This window comes from Guillardia theta, assembly GCF_000315625.1.
Source record: "Guillardia theta CCMP2712 unplaced genomic scaffold GUITHscaffold_11, whole genome shotgun sequence".
NCBI classification, from domain to species: domain Eukaryota; class Cryptophyceae; order Pyrenomonadales; family Geminigeraceae; genus Guillardia; species Guillardia theta.
Window position 1 is genome coordinate 161,202 of NW_005434663.1, and position 13,560 is coordinate 174,761.

Genomic DNA, 13,560 nt, shown 5'->3' on the forward strand with positions numbered 1-13,560 from the left:
ATGCACGGTTGGTTCTCAAGACCAGTTACAAAACACAAGAATTCTCGTGCTTCGGAAAGAGAATGGCTCGAATTTGAGCCTCCAGCCCCATTCCTCTTGTGTGAAGGCGGCCAACGACAGAGGAACAGCACTGAGGTTCTCTGGGGTCCTCATTCAGAAGACATGAGGATCATGAGTGACAGAATGATCATTAAAACATCATGCAGGAATGTTGCCAGTGTGTTTCTTGTGCTCAAATACATCTTAAAGATTCGTCGATGCCGATCTCGCGTTTGCCTGCCATTGTGAATCTGCCTGCATTTATAATCACCTCTCGCCAACATGAATCCATTTGAGTCTAGTGCACTAATAGCAAGTATGATTCCTTCTCGCAATATGAGCCGAATGCTTGCTATCATGCAGGTACTGATTCTGATGTTTGTGATTCTACACACAGCATGGGAACTAGGGATCGAGGAGAAGCCACTGAGCCGAGCAAGGTCCCACCTGAGAAGCTCTCCGACCTCCAGCCGGTGGATAGGATGCGTCATGAAACCTTCAGGTGAGGGGCCACGGTGAGCTCGAGGAGAGGCTTCCTGTCTGCGTCAGCGGTACAAGAGGTGTGTGCCGCCGTTTTGCTGCATGCCATATATTGGCGGTTACGTTTGTAACTGCCAAAACATTGGAAACATGCAAGGCGGATGAAGCGGAGGCAACGAGAAGGCAAGGTGAGGGGAGGAGAGAGGAAAGTGAAGAGAGAGGAGAGGGAATGGTCAGAAGACACGCGAGGAAGACGACGGGGAGCGAGGGGAGATCAAAAAGTTGCCAAGTCGAAGGAAGATCATGAGGGTGAGGACAAAAACAGCAGGACCAGGTCGAGCAGCGATGTTCAGATTGAGGTTGATAATATAGCTTTATGATATTTAAAAGGCCTTGAAGTGTGCTGACAGCAACCTGAAACTTTGTATGTTTTCCCCAGACACCTGACAAGACTTCTAGCAAGCTACTCAGAACTGAAACTGTGAGTCTTGCGGTTGTGCGGTGAAATCTGACCCCTTCCTAAAGGGTTCGTCGTTTGGTGATTGTCCCGTGTGTTCGAAGAGAGGTACTCTAGCTCCTGGTACATTGACGGATGATGTTGGAGCGGCAGTCCCGTTGTCCCTGCTCTACACGGATCACCTCTTTTCCTCCGCGTGCAAGAATGAAGAGGTGAGGAACGTTGGGTCTGGACGGGTGAGCATGAAAGAGTCTGCTGAGGTCGATTCTTCTCCCGCCCAACGTAAGGATTCTGCGGAGAAGGAAGAGCGGATTCCTGCAGTCAGAGGAGTTGTTTGCTTGCAGTCTGGTAGACCTGCCGTTCTGATCTGAAGCTCTCACCGCATCCTCAGACTTGCCCGGGCTCATGAAGCCGAAAGCGATCCGCGACGTCCCGGGGCTCTTCCAGTTTCCTGACTTCATCACAGAAGATGAGGAAGGGTTGCTGCTGCAGAGCTTGGACACAGGGAACAAGTTAGATGTCTCTCCCCTCCCTCCGTTGGACTGAAGCAGCAGCAGGTGGCAACTGTCGTCCTTCAATGGGGAGTGCATGACGCAGCGGTGGGGAGTAGTCACAGACCTGAAGCGGAGGAGCGTCCGCCCTTGCAGCATCGAGCGAGGGGAGGAGGACCTCCCGAGTTTCTTGAGAGCGATCATCGAGAAATGGATCAACAGGTCGGGTAGCAGCAAGGTCGACCGAGGTTGATTCCCTTCAAGGTGCGAGGTGATCGCTCAGTTCCATCCTAACGAGGCCAACGCCAACTCCTACGAGAAGCACAAGGTAATGCCGCTGGGAAAAACGTCGAGAGAGATTGAGCGCCATGCAGGGGCATTCGCTAGCAGCGCACTTTGACGACCGGTTCCTTTCAGGAGACATCCTAGTTAACCTCTCCTTGGGAGCAGGCAATCTTGAATCCTCCTCCTCCTCCTTTTCCTCGTCCTCGTCCTCGTCCTCGTCCCATTCCTCACCACCACCTCCTCTTCCTCCCTCTCCTACACCTCTGCCTCGTCCCCTTCCCATCCATGAAATTTCTGCTAGATTGCCACATGACATTCGCAAGGAAAGACAAAATCAAGGTAGATTATCACTTCTCCTCCCGTCCCTCCCGTCCCATCCCACCTTTCTCCTCACCCTCCGCAGGTCCTGGTGCCCAGGAGAAGCCTCCAAGTAGTGACGGGCAGGGCGAGGTTTGAGCACACGCACGGCATCGACCTGGACGACTTCCATGGCCCACGACGCGTGTCCATCACCTTCAGGAGAGCAAAACTCACTTGCACCTGACATGCCATGAGCGCTGTTTCATCTAGATTAAAGTTGTCCGATGTCATGACGGACATGTCTCCTCACCGCCCATCTTCTCCTGCTCCTCCTCCCTCTCCCCCTCCACTCGCTGCCGCCTCCCCCACACCCCCGTTCCCCATTTTACTTACTAGGGCTCTAGAGGGGCGGAAAGGAGGGAAAGGGGGGGAAGGAAGAGGGAAATAGTCAGGGCGGATCGGGGAGGGCGGGAGGAGGAGGGGAAGCGAGGGAGAGGACAGAGGAGAGGAGGAGAGAAAGGAGGATCAACGGATGGGCAAGAAAGCAGGGAACAGAGGCGCGCGTGGGAAGCAGAAAGAGGACGGGAGCAAGCTGGAGGAGGGCAAGGCTAGGACGATCAAAGATTTCTTTGGAAGCAAGGCATCGTCGGAGAGCACTGAGAGCCCGAGAACGAGGACGTCGCATGAGATCTGCATCGAAGATGAGGAAGGAGGAGGAGCAGGAGGAGCAGGAGGAGCAGGAGGAGCAGGAGGAGCAGGAGGAGCAGGAGGAGGAGGAGGAGGAGCAGGAGGAGGAGGAGGAGCAGGAGCAGGAGCAGGAGCAGGAGCAGGAGCAGGAGGAGTGAAGGAAGAAAGGAAGCACCAGGAGGTAAGAGAAGTGATCTGCATCGATTCAGAGGGCGATCAGAACGAGGATGGTGGCGAGGAGGAGTTTCGTTTCATCTCAGAACGACCAGTACACCCACGCAAGAAGCAGAGCTACGGCAACTTCGGCGCTCTCGTCACCCTCAAGGAGCAGGAGCGCTACTGCCTGCTGTCTCCTGACGGCTGCTGCCTCCTGCCATGGTGGAGCCGAAGCTTTCGCATCGGGTACAGGAACGTGTTCTCAGATAGAAGACCCCCAGGCATTGGCGTTCATGCTCACACATGGGGGAAGTGCTCTAGTTTGGACGTCCCTTCCTTCCGTAGCATGGTATTCCTGCTCCTGCTCCTGCTCCTGCTCCTGCTCCTGCTCCTGCTCCTGCTCCTGCTCCTGCTCCTGCTCTGCTCCTGCTAATCTTCTTCTTCTCCTCTCAATGCTCGCAGCTCTTCGGAGGAGGGTCACCATCCTGCGAGAAGCTGGCGGTTCCGATCTGGAGAAGCTCTCGATCCCCAGCCGTGGACGGAAGGCGAGCGAGGTTGCTGAAACGTCAGACGGCTGAGGGCACTTGCCACAGGCATCTGTCCAACTTGAAGTGCTTGCTCCGACGACGACATGTCCACCAGCACTCGCTCAGCTCCGAGGACCTCGAGGCCTTCAACAAGTTGAAGAGCATGAGTGAGAGTGCGCAGGTGAAGTGGTTCTAAAGCTTGTTCCCGATGGTCATAAGACCAGCCTCTTCCATTCCTCATCTTCTTCATCCGCACCTCACATCCATTCTCCTTCTGACCTGCTCGCCCTGCTCTCTCCTCCAGCTCCTCTTCGCCTTCCTACGCAACTCTGCTCACCAAGCCTGTGGAGGAATCCCTGCGTCTGCTTGTCGCTGGTTTTCTTGCGATGATCCGGAAGTATTTGACAGGGAGGGAAGACATGGAATCTGATTCTTGTTGGGCAGGTCAGAGGAGCAGCCAACGAACTCTGTGAGAATGGTTTTGCGCGTCGTCTTCAACATGTACCTTGTCTCACCTGCTACGATGATGGTGACTTGTATGTACAACCAGGTTTGCGATCTCCCTCAGCCGCTCCACTGCATCCTTCCGGTTCTTGACGACGCGAAATTGAAGAAGCTGTACTACGAGCGGTAAGACCACAGCAATGAGTCCAAAGATGACGCGCAAACAGACTGGGAGGGCATGTTTCAGGCTTGAAAGATAGAGAAACAATCACAAAGGAGATCTGCAAGGTCCTGACGAAGAGTGGAGACGACAAGTCAAGAGATAAGCAATTGGACCGTAAGAGGAGTGTACAAACTCTCATCGGACAGAAAGGCAACGTCACCAATGTTTACTCCAACGCCATTCTTGACATTCTTGGAATCTCTTCGAACAATATAGCGAGGAGGTTGACGTCGCCAACCGCAGGAATCAGATCGCCGCTAATCATCAGCATCGCCGACGGCATCGAGCAATCCTTTCATCGTCTTGAGATCTTGTTCTTTACCTCCGCTGGTTTCTCACCGGAAGACGCTGCGGCCTTGATGATGTGCGACCTTCAAACTTTCTTCTCCTCCGAAACTCCAAGGAGTGAAAGCGAACCGTCCTCGCAAGCGCAAGGCAAGAAGATGTCAGATCTCCCACAGCTTGAAGCAGCGATCAAGCTGTCCGATGAGTTGGTCCGTGTTCCATTCCTTTCTGCCTCTGACTGAGCGTTGATGATCGTGATCCTGTTTCTTCTGCTCCACGTTTCTGTCGTCTCAACCTCTCCTTGCATCCTTCTCCTCCTGCTCTTCCTCTGTCTCCTTACCTCCCCTTCAATCTCACCCTCTTGTTGATCTCAGGAAGCCTCAGTGAGAGTTGGAGACGCACTTGCGGCATACAAGAGCGTCGAGCGGGCGGCAAACATCTTCCAGTCTGCTCTGCGAGCCAAGACCGACGTGCTCGCCTTCAGGTCAAACCCCTGCCACGCTGTCATCGCCCGCATCTTGTACTGCGGTGTGGGGCTGCTGGAAAGAGACAAGAGATACAAAGAAGCAATCCGAGTCATCGGTGGGCTGACTTGCTTCTTGCTCCTCTTGGATGATTCCTGTCACCCCGACAGATCTCCTGCTCAGCGCTGACTTGCCGCTCAAAGTTCACTTCTCCTCCCCTCAGCTTCTCCTGCGGAAAGTGATGGACCTGCAGCATACGGGTAGTTGCGTTCGCCCTCCCCTCCCTCTCCATGATCTTCCGCCAGGTTCTCTTGAATCAGCACTTTCGCTCTGTGAAGCATACCTAGAGAAGTCGAGCATTCAAGGTCACCCCCCTCCCCCAATCCCCTCATCTTCTCCCCCTCATCTTCTCCCCCTCATCTGCTCCCCCCCATCTCCTCCCCCTCATCTTCTCCCCCTCATCTCCTCCCCCTCATCTCCTCGCCTCTCTCCTCGCCTCTCTCCTCGCCTCTCTCCTCGCCTCTCCCCTCGCGCTGCTGTGCTGCTGTCGCTGCCTCCTCCCTATCCTGCTCTCTCACCCTCACCCTCTCCTTCTCTCTTTCCCTGTCCGCTCCATCGACAGGAGAGTTCCGCATCGCCATGGAAGCACGCTGCTCAAAGCTCTCAGGTACTGATGCCTGCTGGCACGAGAAGCCTCTCACCGAGACCCTCCGGTCCTGGCAGTCCCTCCCCGCCGATGGAAGCCGGCAGCCTTGCCCACGAGGAGGACAGCAACACAGCGGCAAATCGTCTCCGACATCCCATACGTGCTCGCCATCATCCCTTGACCCCACCTGACGCTGCTCCAGGTCGAGAACGCAGCTCTGCAGCATTACGCGAGCGAGGAGGGAGGGGGCTGGAAGTGCGGCATGCATACAGAGAACGGCATCTGGCACATGCTGTTTGGGGTCCTCCTAGCTGACGTCCTCCTGGACCCTTGCGACCTTTTCGTTCCCGAAGATTTGATGGAAGTGAAGCACCTGCCCTCTGCCTTTCACATGCTCCCCTCACTCTGCATTGCCGCAGAGTCCGCTGGATTTTGGGGGTTCAGCTTTCTTCGAGAGGAGGAGGTAGGGCAGAATGACGTGCAGCCCTATCATGACGTCTGGGGCAGACTTGAGATCTCACAACGACTGAGCTCTATCAGTGACGTGGCAGAGGGAGAAGGAGTTTGCCCCCTGGTCGATCGTCTGACGAAGAACTGGGATTGCTACAAGAACAGAATGTGCATCGGTGTGCAGTGGAACAGACACAGTCTGCAAGAGTTGATCGCCATCGCGCGGGTGGGTTCAGCACAAATACTCACATCAGCGTGATTGCTTCTTCGTGCAACGTGACAAATTTGACAGTGTATTGGAAAGGAAGTCATTGCATGCGTGTGCAACCTGTGAGACTCTTTGCGCGTCCCCGTCAAACTTTGACAAGCAGGGCAGGTTTGCAAGGGACTTTCAGACTTGGCGCCATGGTCTACCAGACCTTATCTTCTGGGACGAAGCGAAGGTGAGGGAGGGAATGAAGGAGAAGAGGAGGGGAGAAGAGGAGAAAAGAGGGGAGGGAAGGGAAGGAGGAGACAAGGTGAGGGGAGGCTCGAAGGGTCTTGTGTCGTCTTTAACGAAGGATCAGGATGCAAAATGTTCGTCGCTGCTAGTGGAGGTCAAGGGGCCAGGAGATAGTTTGAGCAACGCACAGGTACCTTAAACTGCCTGCGCGGGCGATTCTGACTGTCCTCTTCCTCGCTGCCACTTTCTCCCCTCCTTCTTCCCTCCGTCTTCTGTTTCACTTGCCTCCTCCTCCTCCTCCTCCTCCTCCCCAACCTCGGCCACGCCCGCTCTCTGCCTGTCGTCGGCTCAGATCGCGTGGATCCACGAGCTCCTGGAGGCAGGAGCACACGTCGAAGTTTGCCATGTTGAGCGATCACAATGAGGCTCCTCCTACCTCCTTCACTCTAGAAGCAAGTCGATCCCTGCCGGCAGACCCCTGGGCTTCTCCCTCCTGCTCGGAACGAACGCAAGCAGCTCCTTGCTCCTTGCCACGGCAGCGCAAGACTGGAACCCTTGCGAGCTGAATGCTGAACAACTTGAACGGTCGGGTTGAAAGGGGTCGACCAAACATCGTTCATCCAGCAGCAGTGTCATGCTACACTCCTCGGTGCCGCCAGGATTAGGGAAGGGAGAGGTGGTTGGTGCCTCCTGCAGACGGAGACTTCGTGACTTAGATATGCTGTCTTGCAGCTGCTTCACATGCTGCTGAACCTTCTGTATGTTGTGACACCTTTCTTCAACCTCCATAAGATCTTTCACGTAACCTGTTGTAGAACACGACTGTTCCGCAACATCAAACGTTCTTTCGACAACAACAACGGACTTATGAGCGTCTTGTGTTCTTGCCTTCCATTCCCTCAAAGCAAACTGAGCAGCTCCCTTCCATCGTGAGCGCGTCACTTGCTGCTCCACCTGCTGCAACTTCGACGACCTGATTCGGAGTCTCCTCCATTCCTGTAAAGGGAGCTGTAACCTCCTCGTCCTCAGGCGGATCTCCAAGGTCCTGAAGAGCTTCTGCTGGCACTGAGCGAGAGATTTCTGACACGTGCTCCATCTCAATCGAGCAAAGGCTTCGTTCACTTGAGGTTCATCCCCGTCTGGGTCGAACTCGTCCTCCCCCGAAGATTCTGCTCTCGCTCGTCTCCTTGACCTTCCATTCGTCCTCGCAAGCCTTGATCGACTGATAGCACGCCATCCTTGAAGTGTGAGCCGAACAAAGAGACGCTCTCGATGTCGCTCTGCCCATTTCTGACGGAAGCTGAGGACATTTTCATACTCGAGGAATTTTCGCAGTGCCCACGAGTTCGCGTACACAGCGAGTTGATCGCAGGTCGTCTTGTTGTTCACATCATGCTTCGCACATGGAAGGAAGTTCTCTTCAACGTCCTCCAGCATCTTCTCTCTCATCTCCTTCACCTTCACCTCATGACTTCATCGCGATTCTTACTGACTGCTTAGCATTGCTTCGTGTCAACGGAAGTCAAATATCCTCTGAAGTTACCACCCTTCTCTCCCTTCAAGTTACCTCCCTGACCCCACCCTCCTTCTCCCTATGCACCCTACCCTACCTTCACCAGACACCACCCACATTTACAGGTCAAAACCACCCGTACTCCGCCATAACTTGTTGCGACTCCCTCCCCTTGTGCTGTGCTGCCTCCCATTCCGTTCCTCCCTGGCCCCCCGCACCCCCCTCCCTCCTCCTCCTCCTCCTCCTCCTCCTCCTCCTCCTCCTCCTCCTCCTGAGTCTATCTACCCTCTTGTTCTCTCACTCTTCTGCTCCTCAGCTGCCTTGCTCTCATTCTCCTGCCCCTCTCCTCTCACTGTTTTCCCTCAAGCAGAGGGGGACAAAAGCTATCAAGAAGGTCCAAGTTGTGTCAGGAGGAGATGAGAAGTGACAGCTGAGACAATCAAGCTCTAAGACAACAGCTGCACTAGCATCAGAGGTTGACGTCATGCCAGCCTTCTTCAAGCTCTTCCTGCATGTGTGCAGTTTTGTCTTGTCGTGCCAATCGCTTGGCACCAGGCAGGCTGCTAACGCAAGAGTCAGTCACAGAGGTGCATTCGTGCCTGCCGGCAACTTGCTCCTCTTACACAAGTCCGTGAGTCTGCAAAGAACTTTCGACTCAGCCTGCCGTGATGACACTATCAAGGGAGCAAAGATACGAACACGGTCACAGAAACCCTCAACACTCATGCAGGCGCCTGCGCTCTCCAAGAGTGATAGTTCCGCTGGGGACTCGAGTGGCCTTCAAGTCATCCCACAACTATTCCAGAGCTTGCTTTCGATTCGTGATAATCAGCACGTGAACGAATTGCCTGCAAAGTTGATTGTCGACACCGCAAACAAATTGAACTACACAGACTTCAGCAGCGGGTCAGGTGGATGGTCCCGCTGCTTTAGAACGACGAGAATCTCTCTGATGGAGAGCTCGTTCTGCAGTGTTTCCTTGGTGCTCCTTCCTGAAAAGTCGTCAATCCCTCCTCATGATAGGCCAGGGGCTGAATGGACTGTACACAAAGTGATTCAAGGAGATGTCAGGACCCGGCTGTTGCAAATCACTTTCTGTGCTGAAGATGAGAGCTTCATTGCAAGGATCATGCAGGATACCAAAGAAACGGTGGGTTGACACTAGCTCAACAATTGAGGCTGACCTGTTTCGTAGGGATTCCATGATTCCTTGAAGGCTTTCGAATGGAACAGGGCAAACGACGAGGAAGACTGTGTCTGCAGGGGAGGACGCTGCCCAAGAAGAGAAGGATGCAAGTTCTGGGTAGAGCTGATGAAAGACAGGTTCAGCAGGAGAAAATCTAGGTACTCGTGGTGGGAGGGTGGAATATTTCTTATCCTTGGTTTTCAAGAACTGCTTCCTGCTTGGAGGACGTTCTTCTAGACGTGTCTAAAGACGCGCAAGTGTTCGAAGCCGGCCGAGGTCAACTGTTGCAGGTGAAAATTCTTTGTCTTGATCCCATTAAGTATTCTTGTGTCAGTTGTCGAATGAAGGTCCTGGTGTGGCGTGTGTCCTGGAGATTTCCTATGGCGGTGGCCTGACAGGGAACGGGACTGTCGAAAGCCCAAGGTTGAATGTGTTAGAATCAGAGAACTTCTGCAACTGTTGAGCTTCTGACAGATCAACTCGTTATTTCCGTGAGAGGAATGAGGTACACGCTCGATCCCTCGATTTCAGACTCTGGTTCTCAAACCTTGAGCAGCCGATTGGAAAACCTCCAGGAGGCTCCGACGGACCTGGAGAACAGCCGATTGTTGTCTCTGAGTTGCAAGATTATCCCGCGGATGCTCCGAGTGAAGGTGAATGTTTCGTGCTGTTCTCTTTGAATGTCGACACTCTACTTGCGCAGGCTACTGGAGTGGAGAGAGCCTTAAGATGCTGGAGAAGCCGCAAGAAGTCTCTCAGAGCAGTGAGTTCCCATCTTGCTGGTCTCCTTGTTGTCTTTCTTGTTGTCGGTGGATTATTGTGATAGTGCTGTACACAGCAGCAAAAATGCTCGAGGGAAGTCACGGAGTGAAAAAAACCCACAGATTGCTCAACCTGATTCGAAGTGCAAGATCTCGTCTGGGTTTGCTTGAAAGGCCTGATCAGAAAGGAGATCAGATTGCGAGGAAGGAAAAAGCTGCTGAAGATCTGCATGGAAAGGCATCAAACACCGCAAAGAAGCTTGCCTTGGGCTGTACAAAGGACTTCGATTTCGCCGCTTACACTCTCCCTGGTTTCCGAGGGGAGAGCACGAAATTGAATCAGGACGGCTATCTCTGCTCCGCCAACTGCAACAGAGGGGACGCTCAGGTTGGCATCTTTGGTGTCTTGGACGGACATGGAGCAAGAGGACATTTTGTGCGAGACTATCTTGAAGCAGGTGATCCCTTGTGAGTCTCAGCCCATCTCAACATCTTCACAGAACTACTGCCAACCCTTCAAAACTTGTGCTTGATGGAGGACGAGAAGAGGGAGCCGGAGACGGAAGGATCCAGTTCGAGCTCTGTCGTCCAACGTCATATGCTCGAAGCCGAAATCATCGCGAGGTTTCTCAATGTGAACAGGTCTTTACAATCCTGCTTTCATGTTGAGAGGGAGTGATTTCTTATTTCCCGGCAGAGCTCTTCTCAACCAAGTGGATTGTACCATGAGTGGCTCAACGTGTACCCTTGCTCTCGTCCTGCCCGATGGGAGCGGGAACAAGACGATGGTGTTTGCAAACCTGGGTGACTCGAGAGCTGTCATCGGAGCTCGGCGAAGCGAGAACTCGCCCTTGGTATCCATTGATGCCACCATCGATCACAAACCAGGCATCCCGGCAGAGAGGAAACGGATCACAGACTCGGGAGGTTGGGTAGGCGTCATTGACCAAATGCAGAAGAGGTGCGGGAGGGTTTGGAAAACCCTCTGGGCTGACTCCTTGTGGGTGTAGGATCATGCTGCTTGAAGATTCGGTTGACGAAGGTTACGACGGTCAGAACATTCACTTCAACGCTGAATTTATCGACTCCGACAGCAACCCCAGGTGCGTCTCTTCGCCTCGCCTCCTCCGACTCACCTCTCTACAGCTTTGCATATCACAATGACATCTTGAGGAAGACGGCGAGAGTCTTCATCCCCGGCTCAAACTTGCCTGGCCTCGCTGTCAGTCGCTCCTTCGGCGATGAAGCCGTTGGTCACCTCGGCGTCACATCAAGCCCCGAAGTCACTTTCCTCAGCTGCTCGCCTGCTCATAAGTTCATCATTCTGGCTACTGACGGGCTCTGGGAGGTACAGCTCGAGTCTCTCGAGCTTCAAGGGTGATGATCGGATGTCGCCAGGTCCTGACCAGCCAGGAAAGCGTCGAGATTGTCGGGCAACATGCGGATGCGGACGGAGGGGCACGAGCTCTGCTTGACGTCGCTTCTCACAGGTGCTCTCTCATCCTCACAGCAAGTCACTGACCGTCTTGACAAGGTGGCAAAATCGCCCTCCCTATGTTTATCGCGATGACATCACTGTGATGATCGTTCAACTTCCATGATCCTTGAAGATCGAGCTACTACCTGGCAAGATCGAGCTACTACCAACTTAACTTTGAGTAAAGAACCTGGCATCACAGGAAGTAAAATCTCATCTGGCATTGTTTCTAGTTTGGGGGACAGCAGTCGGCAGGTTTAGGTTTGGTTCTCGCTGTCTTTTCTCTTCTCGCCGTTTGGCCTGTGCGACAGTGTCAGGGTCAAGCCTCCTCGACTCTCCTGATTGTCCTCGTACTGATTTTTAACTTAACTTCGAGTAAAGTTTCTAGTAAAAGACTCTGATGTGACTGCTCGGCTTCAAAACATCCCATGGGCCCGGGCCATGGCGGCAGTGCCGCTACCCGCCGGAGCCGTCCGGGCCCCGGAGGTTTGAAATCTTCACGTGCGGTGTGAACTGGGGGAATAGAGTGGGGGAGACAACAAAGCGCGAACAATGTGAGCATGAGCGAAGGTGATCCTCGTCCTCCTCCTCCTCCTCCTCCTGCTCCTCCTGCTCATCCTCCTCCTGCTCCTCCTCCTGATCCTCCTCCTGCTCCTCCTCCTGCTCCTCCTCCTGCTCCTCCTCCTGCTCCTCCTCCTGCTCCTCCTCCTGCTCCTCCTCCTCTCCACCACCACCTCCTCCCCATTCCTCTCTACTACTCCTTCCGTTGGTTCACTTGCGTCCTCTGTGTTGGCATCATCGATGTCGATGAATGCGTGTCTAATGGACGCGATACTGTGGTGTTTGAAGATGCGCGGCTATCACACGAATGGGATTCGCGTATAGATCTCACCAACATATGTGTCCAGCCAGTTCTCTGCCCTTCTCTCTCTCACTACCCTGTCCTCTTACCTCGCCTCTGTCTGCCTCACTTGCTGCTGTACCGGCTCCTCCTCTTCTGATCTTGCACTGCAGATGCTTCACCCCTGCGTCGCCTGAGTATCCGACGGATTGTGATTTATGTTTGTATGCGTTGTAATGAGTAAATGAAAGTGTAACAGCAAAGAAGTAGATTGATTGACAATGACAACAACAACGATCATGACAAAACATGATGATGTTCTTGATCTCAAGGCCAACGTTCTTCATGCCAAGGTCTGTCACGCGTGTCCCTGATATCCATTGCGAACTATTTCCAAGTGATTTTTGTCTCGGGAGAAGAGAACCTGAAGAGTCAAGGTCAGAGCATGCATGGTAACTTGACATGTCAACAAAGTCTGCCGCTGTCGAACTGTCGTGAGTCTGCCCGCACGGTCAGTCGAAGTTTCTCATGCGCGCTGAGTACCTTGATCCTCTGATCCGAGTGGTTTCTGCCCTGAACAAACTCGTCGAGCTCTTTCACGAACATGTTGCTGGCAATGAAGAGTTGTGAGGAGGAGGAGGAGGAGGAGGTGGTGGTGGTGGTGGAGGAGGAGGAGGAGGAAGTGGTGGTGGAGGAGGAGGAGGAGGAAGCAGCATCAGTCTCACATCTTCCCTTGCCCCGCGTTCTGTCCTCCTTCCTCCCCTTCTTGCCTGCGTCCACCATTCGCTTCCTCGCTTGACTGGCTGTGAGCGTGCGAGGCTCGAGGGAAGAGCTTCTCGTTGGTAAAGTCTGACCCTCTCCTCCTCCTCGTGCCTGCCTTCACCTGCCTGCCGCTGGAATTCCTCAAGCTGCCGGCGCTCACGAACGAATCCTCGTGCGGTGAAAATGCTGAGATGTCGCCCGATGAAAAATCTGGAAAGGGTGGAGCTGCAGAAGAATCTACTCCCCCTCGCCTGTTGCTTCTGTTTGCATCTCTTGCCTGCATGGCTGACTTGCTGTCTTGCCCCTTGAGACGTTCTGGTTTCTGTCCCTTGCTCCTGATTTGATTGAAGTCCAGCGCCGGCACATCTCTCCTATCCCTCACATCTCTCTCATTCTCTTCGTGTCTCTCTTGTGCGTCTTCTGTTTCTTGTCTGCGATCCCTCGGATCCCTTGGCAACGATGAGAAGTCAAATGCTGGTGATAAGTCGACTGCATGGCTGGTGAGTGATGAGTTTTGAAGCGAAGCTTGCTCAAAGTTTAGCTTGTCATCGAGCAGTGAAGCATTTCTTGCATCGCGATGCAAAGAGTCTTGCAGCTCATTGAACCTGCATGTCCAAATGATCCCCTCCCTCCCCTCCCTCCCC

The 13,560-nt window shown here is 53.8% G+C and overlaps 5 protein-coding genes across 5 annotated transcripts in view; 3 read left to right on the forward strand and 2 right to left on the reverse strand.

Annotated features, from left to right (window-relative positions):
* The first annotated feature begins 685 nt into the window (after window positions 1–685).
* On the forward strand, window positions 686–2,344 carry GUITHDRAFT_150889 (hypothetical protein). Its single transcript, XM_005838323.1, has 11 exons — window positions 686–707; window positions 959–1,000; window positions 1,045–1,084; window positions 1,130–1,188; window positions 1,235–1,324; window positions 1,368–1,488; window positions 1,534–1,689; window positions 1,732–1,795; window positions 1,842–1,917; window positions 2,054–2,091; window positions 2,156–2,344. Exons 6-11 carry the CDS (start codon window positions 1,382–1,384, stop codon window positions 2,294–2,296), a joined length of 582 nt encoding a protein of 193 aa, XP_005838380.1. The 5' UTR covers window positions 686–707; window positions 959–1,000; window positions 1,045–1,084; window positions 1,130–1,188; window positions 1,235–1,324; window positions 1,368–1,381; the 3' UTR covers window positions 2,297–2,344.
* Window positions 2,345–2,584: 240 nt separating this feature from the next.
* On the forward strand, window positions 2,585–6,800 carry GUITHDRAFT_102671 (hypothetical protein; the record flags this gene model as incomplete). Its single annotated transcript, XM_005838324.1, has 12 exons — window positions 2,585–3,244; window positions 3,358–3,449; window positions 3,489–3,611; window positions 3,867–4,052; window positions 4,094–4,583; window positions 4,749–4,956; window positions 5,009–5,076; window positions 5,687–6,160; window positions 6,227–6,264; window positions 6,311–6,377; window positions 6,501–6,566; window positions 6,729–6,800. 12 exons carry the CDS (start codon window positions 2,585–2,587, stop codon window positions 6,798–6,800), a joined length of 2,544 nt encoding a protein of 847 aa, XP_005838381.1.
* Window positions 6,801–6,817: 17 nt separating this feature from the next.
* GUITHDRAFT_102672 (hypothetical protein) lies at window positions 6,818–7,825 on the reverse strand (the record flags this gene model as incomplete). The annotated part of the gene is made up of 1 exon (XM_005838325.1): window positions 6,818–7,825. One exon carries the CDS (start codon window positions 7,823–7,825, stop codon window positions 6,818–6,820), a length of 1,008 nt encoding a protein of 335 aa, XP_005838382.1.
* Window positions 7,826–10,389: 2,564 nt separating this feature from the next.
* On the forward strand, window positions 10,390–11,520 carry GUITHDRAFT_84969 (hypothetical protein). Its single transcript, XM_005838326.1, has 6 exons — window positions 10,390–10,478; window positions 10,534–10,797; window positions 10,847–10,939; window positions 10,983–11,184; window positions 11,235–11,326; window positions 11,371–11,520. The coding sequence occupies exons 1-6, from the start codon at window positions 10,435–10,437 to the stop codon at window positions 11,435–11,437; spliced, it is 762 nt and encodes a 253-aa protein (XP_005838383.1). The 5' UTR covers window positions 10,390–10,434; the 3' UTR covers window positions 11,438–11,520.
* A 992-nt stretch (window positions 11,521–12,512) lies between these two features.
* The window catches only part of GUITHDRAFT_134344 (hypothetical protein), a gene marked incomplete at both ends in the record, with an annotated part of 4,921 nt that continues 3,873 nt past the window's right edge, over window positions 12,513–13,560 (reverse strand). Inside the window, 3 exons of the mRNA XM_005838327.1 lie at window positions 12,513–12,578; window positions 12,698–12,764; window positions 12,880–13,521. Of these exons, the coding sequence (XP_005838384.1) occupies window positions 12,513–12,578; window positions 12,698–12,764; window positions 12,880–13,521 (775 nt within the window). The remainder of the gene's footprint in view (window positions 12,579–12,697; window positions 12,765–12,879; window positions 13,522–13,560) is intronic.